Source organism: Nicotiana tabacum, chromosome 14 (assembly GCF_000715075.1).
Source record: "Nicotiana tabacum cultivar K326 chromosome 14, ASM71507v2, whole genome shotgun sequence".
NCBI classification, from domain to species: domain Eukaryota; kingdom Viridiplantae; phylum Streptophyta; class Magnoliopsida; order Solanales; family Solanaceae; genus Nicotiana; species Nicotiana tabacum.
Genome location: NC_134093.1, coordinates 101,382,806 through 101,395,052, shown reverse-complemented (window position 1 = coordinate 101,395,052; position 12,247 = coordinate 101,382,806). Strand labels below are relative to the sequence as shown.

Below are 12,247 nucleotides of genomic sequence, written 5' to 3'. Positions count from 1 at the left end.
ACAAATTCTATGCTGAAAATAGTATAAGTCATAATTTTTTAACTCCCAGAACACCCCCAACAAAAAGGTGTTGTGTAGAGGGAAAATACGACTCTTGAAGATATAACAAGGACAATGCTGATTGATAGTGGTGTACCAAAAACCTTTTGGTCTGAGGCGGTGAACATTGCCTGCTATTTGATAAACAGGTGCCTGCATGATCAGGTCGCTCTTAAATAAGACCCCGTATTAATTGTTGAACGGGAGGAAACCCAAGCTGACTTACTTGAGAATGTTTGGTTGCAAATGTTTCATTCTCAATAATGGTAAGGAAGCACTGGAAAAATTTGATGCCAAAAGTGATGAAGGGATCTTTCTTGGATATTCTTCATAAAGCAAAGCATACAAGGTCTACAACAAAAGGACTCATTGTGTTGAAGAACGTGTATATATAATCTTTTATGAATCACACCACCTAAGTGGGAAAGATTCACATGATAGGAATGATCAAGATGGAGAGCAATCAAAGGTTCCTGGAGAAGTAATTGATATGGCAAACGGATATGCTGATCTGATGACTCGGGTAAAGGAATCTAATGAAGAAGATGCAGCAGAACCTCCAGCTGATGCAGAGGGACCTGGTTCCTCTATTACAGCAACTGAAGTATAAAATAGAGTTGTTGATGTCGTGCAAGGAACCCCTGATGCTGAGCAGAGAGGTGGCACTCACTCTTCCATGGAAGATAACGATGGATCCCACAGAGGAACCTGGGTCTTCTCACAATGAGATTCAGGTATCAAACTAGAAGCACAAAAGCTCACATCCTCTTCAGAATGTGATCACTCCTCTTGATTCAGGGATTCAAACCAGATCAAAAACAAGAATCATGTTTGCCTTCTCAGCCTCCTGTCTGAAATTGAGCCCAAAAATATCAAGGAAGCATTGACAGATACTGACTAGATTGCTGCTATGCAAGATGAACTCCATCATTTTGACATGAACAATGTGTGGCACCTGGTCCCTTGACCTTATGATATAACTATTATTGGAATTGATCACGTCCAATTGCACACCTCAAAAGAGGTATAAAATGGTCGTTTGCAATAATAAAACCCAACTAATAGTCGGGGTCGAATCCACAGGGCGCTAAGATGGGAGTTAGGGGTATATATCTTAATGCGCGTGATTGAATTATCGAGATTTCACTTCCACAAAAGATTGATTTTCTATTTCTAATTTTTACTCTATTGATTGCAAATTAAAGAAAGAAAACTAGAGATAACTGTTTTTGGGGTTTTTCCAAATTGATAAAAAGCCTAGAGCTGTGACCATTACCTAGGTGTTTGCCTAATGAGATAAAGACCTTAATACTTATTTTGTTGATCGGGGTGTGTTATAGCTATCAACTCTCAATTACCCACTCAATACCTCTCGGTCAAAGAGTGATTTTGCTTAATTTAGCTTTCTCAAGACCAAATGGGTATCACACAAAATAGTTGATAAAAGTTCAAGTCGGGTTATTACTATCTCTAGGTTGTTAATTGGGTTAATCAATCTCTCGATTGACCCAATTCCTTATTAGCCAAGTTTTCCTAGACTAATTCTCTCTTTTTCAAGTAGAAACTAAGTCAAATAGGCATGAACTAATATTTGCAACCACTAATTCCACAAAATAAATCATGAACTAAGCTAAATAACAAATACTCAATCATAAACAAGCACTAATTTAATTACCCATAAGGTTAACACACTAGGGTTGGGTCACAACCCTAATAAAAATCTAGCTACTCATGCTTGGGTTTGAAGAAGAAGAAGAAGAAGAAGAAGAAGAAGAAGAAGAAGAAGAAGAAGAAGAAGAAGAAGAAGAAGAAGAAAGACTAATTAAACTCATAATGTAAGCTTAAAATAATAAAATCTATTGTAAAATACACCAAAATATAGTAAACTTCCAAAAGAGGCAAAGAAAAACGGATACAGTAATTGCTGATGTCAAAACTTGACCTAATTTCGTGAAACTCTTCTATTTATACAAGTCTAAAAATATCAGACAAAAATGCCCCTTGGGAGGTTCTGCGGCTGCACAATTCCATGTGCGGCCCGCAGACTTCTTAATCTGGTAGGAGCTAAGATTCTGCGGTCGCACAATTCTAAACTGCGGCCGCGAGGCAACATTTTTGCGGTCCACAGATTTAGAACTACGGACGCAAGGCACTCTTCTGCGGTCCGCAATATTATGATTGCGGCCGCAAGACAATCTTCTGTGGCCGCACAAATCTTGTGCGATCTGCAATTCAATGAAGCTTGGGACTTGGTCTTTTTGTCATCTCTCTAATCTTGGTCTTAAGCCCATCTCTTGCGGGCACACAATTTATGTGCGGTCCGCAATTTGCACGAATGTCGGCTGGCTTTTTCTTCTTTGGTTACGGCCGCGAATGGAATTCTGCGGACCGCACATTGCATGTTTCTGTGCCCTTCATTTCCTTGTGTTTAGATTACTCCTTTTTAGTCAGATTTCATCTCGGGAGCCCAATTTCTAGCATTCCTGCAATTTTGTATAGTTTTATTAGTTTTGGGAATACAATTCAATGCTTTTGGGCTAAAACAAAATCTAAAAGGCGTTAACAAGCAGTCAAAATCCCCAATTATCAAGAACTATGTGGGTGTTTAGAAACAAGCTTGATGAGTTTGGGAATACAACAAGAAACAAGGCCATGTTGGTGGTTCAAGTTTATAATCAAGAAGAAGGTATTAACCGTGTGATGAGACTTTTGCTCTAGTTGCACGAATGGAAGCCATCAGAATTCTCATTGCTTTTGCATCTCATATGAAATTCAAATTGTTCCAAATGGATGTCAAGAATGCATTTATGAATGGCTATTTAAAGGAAGAAGTCTTTGTCAAAGAACCCCCTGGTTTTGAATGTCATGAGCATCTTGAACATGTATTCAAGCTCAACAAGGCACTCTATGGCTTAAAGAAGGCTTCTCATGCATATTATGAAAGGTTGTCGAGATTCCTTCTAGAAAATGGCTTTATAAGAGGGAAATTTGACAACACTCTCTTTTTGAAGAAACGAGAGAGGAACTTGCTGATTGTGCAAGTTTATGTTGACGACATCATCTTTGGTATAACAAATGATTCTTTATGTGAGGAATTTGCCAAGCTTATAGGAAGCGAGTTTGAGATGAGCATGATAGGGGAACTAAACTTCTTCCTAGGTCTGAAAGTTTAGCAAACCTCTAAGGGAACGATGATAAGTCAGCAGAAATACATTAAAGAGCTTGTAAAGAGGTTTGAGAGGGAAAGCTTGAAGACCATTGATACTCCCATTGCCACTGCCACTCGTCTGGACATGAACGAACCCGGTTCCCCTGTGAATGAAATCATGTATCGAGGTATCATTGGCTCTCTTATATCTCACAACCAGCAAACCTGACATTGTGTTCAGTGTGGTATTATGTGCTAGATTCTAATCAAGTCCAAAGGAATCTCATCTAAAAGCTGCTAAGAGAATTCTGAGGTATCTCAAAGGAACATGGGACCTGGTTCTCTAATATTCCTCAGGAGACAATTTTGACTTATTTAGGTATGTTGATGTTGATTATGCTGGCTATTTGGTGGATAGAAAGATCACATCTGGGATGGCACATTTTTTGGGATCATGCTTGATTTCATGCGGTACAAAGAAACAAAACTTTATGGCTCTCTCTACTGCAAAAGTTGAATATGTGGCAGTTGCTTCTTGTTATTCTCAACTACTATGGATCAAGCAACAACTAGAATATTTTGGTGTATTTTCTGATTGTGTGCCATGACTGTGTGATAACACAAGTGCTCTCAACATGGCAAAGAACCCGATTCAGCATAAGAGGACAAAGCACATTGATGTATGACATCACTTTCTCAGGGACAATGTTAAAAGGGTCTCATCTGCATGAAGTTTTGCAAAACAGAGGACCAGGTGCTGATATCTTCACCAAAACATTGAGTAGAGAGAATTTTGAAAAGAATCGACTGGAGTTGGGACTAATAAATTAAACTAAGCACCAAGTCCCTCAATGATTGGCTATGAAGGAATGAAAAGGTAAACTGCTAAAAGGTTTTTTCTGGCAATTTCTCACTCAATTCTATACCATTATAGGTAAACACGCATGGCAACTACAGAGCAAACAAGCAGCTAATGATATTGGATTTTGTTAGAAGGATGACGCTCATATTTACAAAATTCAGTCAGGGAGCCTCGTTCTTTTGACTCAGGTTAGTATTTCCTTTTACACTCATATGCATTTTAAACGGCTATAAAAATGCCACATCATTAAATGTGTCCGCCTTTTCTATCATCCTTTTTAAGCCCAATCGTCACACCCGTTACAAACTGACCCGTCTACCCAGTCAGTTGCACCCGTCTGTAACTGGTCCCTCATCCTCTCTAAATAACCCCAAAAGTCATCTTTCTCACAACTGTATACATCAAAGCTATCAAACTCCTTTCCTCTCTCAGAAAACCCTCTCTCTCTCGTGTCTTTACTCTAAAAAATCACCATGTCTTCCCAAAATTCAGAGTCTCCAAGTGCTACCATCGTCACTCCTACTGCGTCTTTGTCTCACGAAGCACTGCAGCATGAGCCTGAGTCTCACCTGTCACCCATTAAAAATCCTAACCCAGAACAACAACCATCTATTGTTTCCTCTCCAACCCCATCGAGTTCTGGTTCTCATTGTAGCCGGAAAAATCAAACTCCTAAAAGGTTTGTCGCTACAACCTCTCCCTCTGCTTTGCCGAAACAAATGGCAAAAAATGAAATAATGGATGGAGAAGAGGGACCAGAGGTTTCAAGTCAGTAAGTTAGGGAGGTCTTTGTAGCCCAAGAGGATCTTGATGGTAGTAGTGAAGCATCAGAAATGCCTATCACTCATCTTGTTTTGACGTTTGATCTGAATATTACCTCTCCGTCAGGTAATGCCTCTCTTGCATCTACTGATTCTACATTGTTAGGTATGAGTGAGAGAGAAGCTATAGAGAATATGCTACTTATTGCTACCGATGGAGGGTTGGTTAGGAAGTATGAGTGTGGTGATGTGGCCAATGGGTCTCAGGGGGAAGGAGAAGGAAATGGAGTTGGAAGTGGGGAACTGGTGCCTCATGGTAACCCGATGCCAGTTAGTACTACAAGGGAGACAATAGAGGGACCTGCTCCCTCTGCCCAAGAAGTGCACTCTGCTCCTACTTGGGATGAAACCTCATGCTCTACAAAAGAGCCCCTAGATAGTATTGACCCTGCTCCTTCTCCTCACTTTGATGTAGTGCCATTAGATTTTGTAATTCCTGAGATGAGACCTCTGTGTGAAGAAGAGAATGATAACAGTGAGAAGGACTATGATGATGTGAATGTGACAAGTTTTATTCCTGCTAGAAGTGGTAGGAAAGTTCCCAAAGATCCCCTTCTTAAAATACCCACTACTAGGTAGTAGAAAAAAGAAGCTCTTGAGAGTGCTTTGAAGAAAAACAAGGAGAAAAAGAAAAGAAGAAGGTTGGTGAAAGGAAAAAAGTTAATGAATGAGAAGGATATGCCTCCGGCAAACATTGTGAATGTTGAAGATGAAGAGGTGAATGAGTAATCTGCTTCCTTGGTATGTAAATCCCTAAAAAATATGTGCTTGCAAAGCCTAAGAGAGGATCTCCTGTGAAAGCGGTGGAGATTGATAAAGAGAAAAATGTTGAAGAAAAGGAGTCTGGTGAGAAAAATAAGTCTGAAAAGAAGGAGAAAAGTGTGAAGAAGTCTTAGAAGAGTAAGGCAAGTGACAGAGACGAACCCGGTTCCTCCAAGAAACCGAAAGTAGAAGTGTCTGAAGTTAAGAGAAGAGAAAACCTGAAGAATCAAAGGGTGTTATGGGGCAGAGCGTTTAACGCTGACATTCTTGAAATGTCAGGCATGAGACAGTTGTTTGCAGTCTGCAAGTTTCAGAAGTGGACTCATATGTTTACCATTCAGAATCCCAAGGTTTATGAAGAGGAGGTTCGCAGTTTCTACGCAAATCTGTTTACTATGGAAGACGACAATATCTGCCTGAAGGTTAATGGAGTGGATTTTATGATGGATGAAGTTATTCTAGGAAGTATCTTGGGTGTGCCCGCTGAGGGTCTCTCATCTATTGAAGGGATATGTTCCCCTTACTTTAGAAAGATCATTCTAAAAGCTCATGCTATTTAGAGAGGGGAACATGTGCACAAGAAGGGCCTCCTTCCAGAGTATCCGCTTATGTTTGAAAAGGTGAAAAGGTCCTGCTTCCACGTGCAGAGAAGCATTCCATTACTTCGAAAGTGGACATGTTCCTCATGGAAGCATTGGATGCATACACTACTATCAACCTGTCTGGTATCATGATTGAACATACGAAAAAGGTGGCAGACTTCAAGGACGGGAACCATGGTTTGTCTTATGGGTTCTTGCTCACTAGAGTGTTTGAATACTTCAAAGTCCCTTTGGGAAGAGCAATAGTGGGAACTCGAAAGCAAACTTTCTCAATGACAAGCTTGGATGAATGTGAGTGCATAGACAAGAAGGGGGGTGTTGGCAACAATTCTACTATTTCTTAGTTAATAAATGCTCAAACTGCTGGTAACGAGGAAATAATGAGCCTGAAGGCTAGGAATTCCATTCTTGAGGGATAGCTTAGTCAAGCCAAGGAGGAACCTGGCTCTAGCAGTGCATAGGGTGCAGAGGTTGCCCACTTGACTGCTGAAAATACAGACCTGAGGAAACAGGTTGAGGACCTAAAAGAGCAGCTGATAAACGAGCAACGGTCTGTAAATGATCAAGTGGATATTCCTCTCAAAGCCATTGCCTCTTTATCCTTCCCTCTCTCTTCTAATTCCCCTTAAACAGTTCCCTTGTCAGTGTCTAGTTTAACGATGTTTGTCTTAACCCAGTGTCTCTTTTTGGCTTGTTGTTTTTATGACTGTGGTACTTTAAGTTTTTTTTATTATGTGGATGTTTTATAAACAATGGTACTACTGCCTCTATTTTCTCCTCAAATAAATTAATAAGTATCTCAGTCTTTTGTTATGCATGTTATAGTCTTGTGCTCTATTTTTTAGCTATGTTGTATGCACACAAGTTGTATGAGTTAACCTTGTTGGATTTCTTTTTGCGTTTACTTGCATATATTCTTTTATGATGCCAAAAGTGGGGGAAAATTGAAGGGGAACAAAACGGGAAACAGATTCTCAAGGGGAATAAAACTAATCTACAAGGTGAATTGTATGGAGGTCTGCTTCTCATGGGAAACTTCAATTCTAAGTTTGTCATCATCAAAAAGGAAAAAATTGATAAGTTATGTCCCTTTGTATTTTGATGATTTAACAAACTTCATATGAGAACCAGATAGGAAACATGTTACACAGCCTCAAAGTGCTCAAAACAACAAGTCACATGTCTGGCACAAGTTCTAATATTACCAGTCAAAGAAATAGCAGAGGGAACAGATGGCTATCAGTTCATCCGATTACAGTACAAGTGAACTCGTTACAACTGTTAAAGTCGCTACACTGTTGCACTGCACACACAATAGTGCAGCAGTCATTTTATGGAGCATGCTATATACCTGATACTTACTTACATCATCCCAATGATCTCACTTATATATTACCAACATGAGACAAGGGAAAACACACACTTGCAAACCCTAAATCATTAAGTCTCTCTCAAGTGTGTTGTCGCCTTCATTGACTCCAAGGCTTGAAAAATAAAGTAGCAACAGAACAATGGACCAGATCCCAACACTGAGTTTATCGTGTGTCCTTAATATTGTTGTATCTTTGTTAATGTTATTTAGTTGTAATTTCTGCTCAGCTTAGTTAGAAGCATCTTGTAGGATATCTTCTGTAAAACCATAAACCATGTGTTTGTGTTTGGCTAGAGTTAGTCAAAGTGGTAAGCTTTGTAATTTTGTAATAGAGTTATTACAAAGAGGCTTGCAATAGAGTTATTACAAGTAGGTGAGGGATTAAAAGTTTAATTCCTAGGCTACAATAGGTTGTAATCGAAAGTTTGCTCGGTTAATGAAGTTGAAATCCTACGAGTGTAGGTCGTGGTTTTTAATCCCGTGAGCTGGGAGTTCTTCACGTAAAATACTGTTGTGTGTGTGTGTTCTGTGTGAACCGATAGAGAACCAGATTCTCTATACAGTTTGGTGGACTCTTACTTTACATCATTGTTCCTTTTTCTTACTATCTTTTTATTATTGCTTGTGCTATTACTTTTCTTCTCGTCTTTTGTGAGCCAAGGATCTATCGGAAATAGCCTCTCTACCTTTAAGGTGGGGGTAAGGTTTGCGTACACACTACCCTCCCCAAAATCCATATGTGGGATTACACTTGGTTTGTTATTATTGTTATTGTTACATTGCTATATATTTAATATTATAAAATATTCCTAGAATGCCCTCACCTTTAAGAAGGCATATAGTCATTAACTACCCTTTTAAGGATCATATCCAAGACTTGCTTCAAAGCTTCTTTTATTGATCTTTCCTCTGTCTTCCTCTAGAGTGCTCACTTCTCTAATTCTGTTCATTCTGTTGACTACATGAAAAATGGGATTGTTGACAGCAAAACAAATCACCATCTTCATCTTTCTCTGCTGTCTTCAGTCCATATCTCAAGCCAAGCTAAAGAAATTCGACAAGCAATATGGACCCTTTGACGAAACGTACTTTGACATCTTTCAAGTAGTACCTCCTGCAACTATCAGTAACCATGCTCTCCAAGTGACTTCTGATTCCCACGGCGCTTATATGAGCCTGTTAAACAATGCAGGAAGAATTCTCTTGAAACAGTCCTTCAAATTGTGGGATGATAGTAACAAAAGGATGGCATCTTTCAACTCTTCATTCCTTATAAACATTTACAGGATATCAAATAAAACTGCAGCTGAAGGTTTAACTTTCTTGATTTCTCCTGATTTAGAGCTGCCAACTTACAGCCACGGGCAGCAGTTAGGCTTGACAAATGCTAATACTGATGGTCAATCTACCAATAAAGTTATCGCGGTCGAGCTTGATACATTCAAGCAAGAGTTTGACCCTGATGATAACCATATAGGGATTGATATTCATAGTATTAGTTCTGTAAATGTCGAATCTTTAACCAAACATGGTATTGAGCTTGCTCCAATTGGTGCAAGATTTTACAATATTTGGGTACAATATGATGGTATCAAGAAAATTCTTGATGTGTACATTGCAGAACAAGCTGAGAAAAATGGCTCAACCCCACCTAGGCCAAAGAATCCAATATTAACACATGATATTGATTTAAGAGATGTTGTGAATCAAGAATCATACTTTGGATTCTCTGCTTCAACAGGGAATTTTTATCAATTGAATTGTGTGTTAAGGTGGAACTTGACAGTTGAGTACTTTGAGGAAAAAAATCCAAGGATCAAGGTTGGTTTAGGTGTTGGGGTTCCATTATTTGCTCTGTTCTTGATTTTGTTACCACTTTTGGGGTACTATTACTACAAGAAGAGGGTTGCTAGTTCAGAGTCAAATATACTTGGTGCACTTAAGAGTTTGCCTGGAATGCCTAGAGATTTTGAGTTTAAGGTATTGAAGAAAGCTACTAATAATTTTGATGGAAAAAACAAGCTAGGTGAAGGGGGATTTGGAGTAGTACACAAAGGGTATTTAGTTGGTGAAATTTTGGAAATTGCAGTGAAGTGGTTTTCAAGGGAAAGTATCAAAGGGCAGGATGATTTCTTGGCTGAGCTTACAATTATCAACCGTCTCAGGCATAAACATCTTGTCAAATTGCTTGGTAAGTATTTTTCACTCTACTTTTACTTTTAGTACTAAGGGAAACTTGGCATAACGTTAAGAGTTGTCGCTGTGTGACTAGAAAATCATGGATTTAAAGTAATTTTTAAATTTTCTTTACCACTACACTAAAAGTCTCGAATCTTCTCTTATGTTTATGGGATTAAAAAGTTTCTATATATACAAAAGTATAATTTTTACCCCATTTAGCATAGTACTATAATTTTTCAACAAATGATTCAGTTGAACCCGAATGGGAAGCTCCGTCCCTAGTTATAGGTAACCTGCCTTATTTTCTAATACATTACTAATTTCATCTTTTATGAAAACTTACATGTAATTATTATGTATTTGACTTGATAGTGTAAAGGAAAATTTACTCAATCAGTGTACTCTCGTATCATTTTGAGGAAAATCACATCTATGACATTACTCTTACTAATAGCATCGCATCAGAAACACTTATACTATCTGCCTTTGTAGCAAACTTTTATTTGCTTTCTAGCATATTGTTGTGTTAACTTCAAGCTGATTAGGAAAGCAAACAGACACATATTTTACAACAGACCCTTGTGGTCCGACCCTTCCCCAGACCCACGCGCATAGTGGGAGTTTAGTGCACTGGGCTGCTCTTTTTATCAGAAACATTTATACTATCTTTCTAGCAGACTTTTATCGACTTTCAAGCAAATTACTTTGCAACTTCAAGCTGATGAGAACAGCAATACAGACATAAGCATCTTACAATCATATATTATTGTGATAGGATGGAGCCACAAGCATGGAAAGCTACTACTTGTATATGAGTACATGCCAAATGGTAGCCTAGACAAACACCTTTTCTCAGGGTCAGATAAAAAGCCACTCAGCTGGCAAGTCAGGTACAAGATTGTTTCAGGCGTCGCCTCAGCCCTGCACTATCTGCACGATGAGTTTGAGCAGAAAGTGGTCCATTGCGATCTTAAGGCGAACAACATCATGCTCGACTCCAACTTCAATGCACGCCTCGGTGATTTTGGCCTGGCACGAGCAATTGACCACGAAAAGACCTCGTATGCTGAGGCAGAGGGCGTGCTTGGCACGATGGGATACATTGCACCAGAGTGCTTTCTCACTGGAAAAGCCACTCAACATTCTGATGTATATGCATTTGGAGCAGTGTTGTTGGAATTAGTATGTGGCAAGAGAGCTGGAAATAAAGTTAATGTCTTTCAACTATTTGTTGATTAGGTTTGGTACTTGCATCGCGATGGTAGAATTCTCGAAGCTGTTGACACGAGGCTCGGGGATGATTATGTAGCTGAAGAAGTAAAGAGATTGTTACTACTTGCTTTGGCTTGCTCTCATCCAATTGCTAGTGAAAGGCCTAAAACACAGACGATAGTTCAAATTATATCAGGGTCAGTACCAGAACCAGAAGTTCCACCATTCAAACCAGCATTTGTATGGCCTTCTTCTATGGTGCCAATTGAAATAGACTCGACTACAGTCGATACAATATCCATCACAACTCCTCAGATCAGTTCAGGAAACAATGTTGAGTATCAAAGTAAGTAGAGCCAGCAGCATATATACATAGGCCAAAAGAAAAGCAAAGGACTTTCTAAAGAGGCATATGTACATTTTCCTCTTCATGCGATGTTGGATTTTATTCATTAAATAAAAGAATGAAATGAAAATGGTGGGAAAAGGAATGGAGTAAAATGAAATTTTGAATTGGTTCCTTTTACAAAGGAACTTTGGCCCTTATTGAATAGTAAAAGGAAAATTCTTGTGCTTATATACAGAAGCACTTCTTGTAGCTCTTAAATATATAGTTGAGAAGAGATCAAGTCTCGCGCCGTCGTAGTTCGGCGTCGATCAATTGATATGATTGATAAATTTTTTGGACCAAATTTATTTTCCTTTTCCATCATTTAATTTTTCCTTTCTGAGCGAATTCCGCATTATTTTTCCAATTGTCAAATTCGCGACCAAACATTCCATTTAACAGAAATTTAAATAATTATTAACGAATAGATACCTTATCAAATGAACATGCACCTTTGCACCTGCTGGGACTCAACTTTCTTGGCTATAAATAGAGAGGCTTAGCCTCGTTTACCACCGAAATTTTGCAAACTCTCCCCTCTCTCTTCGGCAGTATGCATTAATTTTCAAAGCAAAACGTAAGCATTTTGTGTGATTTGCTCCACCATTTGAGTTCGCCGAAGTTTTGTGATTTGTAGTGCCGTCATCACAGAATAATTATTCCGTTCTATCCTGGGAGGAATTAATCTGAAACTTTGGGCAACTGTGAGGGGATTAAATTCCTTAAGGACACACAAGAAACTTGTGGGCTCGAAATTTTCTGTTTTTATTTATTGAACTAATATTTCTTTACTTCTCTAATTTTCTGATTTCGAACACAGATTAAATTATTAACAAAGCTTTCGTTCTACTTAGAAAACT

General features: G+C 38.8%; 1 protein-coding gene across 1 annotated transcript; it reads left to right on the top strand.

Moving 5' to 3' along the window:
- The first annotated feature begins 8,482 nt into the window (after nucleotides 1-8,482).
- LOC107828256 (putative L-type lectin-domain containing receptor kinase S.5) lies at nucleotides 8,483-11,636 on the top strand. Its single transcript, XM_016655545.2, has 2 exons — nucleotides 8,483-9,797; nucleotides 10,563-11,636. The coding sequence occupies exons 1-2, from the start codon at nucleotides 8,576-8,578 to the stop codon at nucleotides 11,024-11,026; spliced, it is 1,686 nt and encodes a 561-aa protein (XP_016511031.1). The 5' UTR covers nucleotides 8,483-8,575; the 3' UTR covers nucleotides 11,027-11,636.
- The last annotated feature ends 611 nt before the right edge of the window (nucleotides 11,637-12,247 follow it).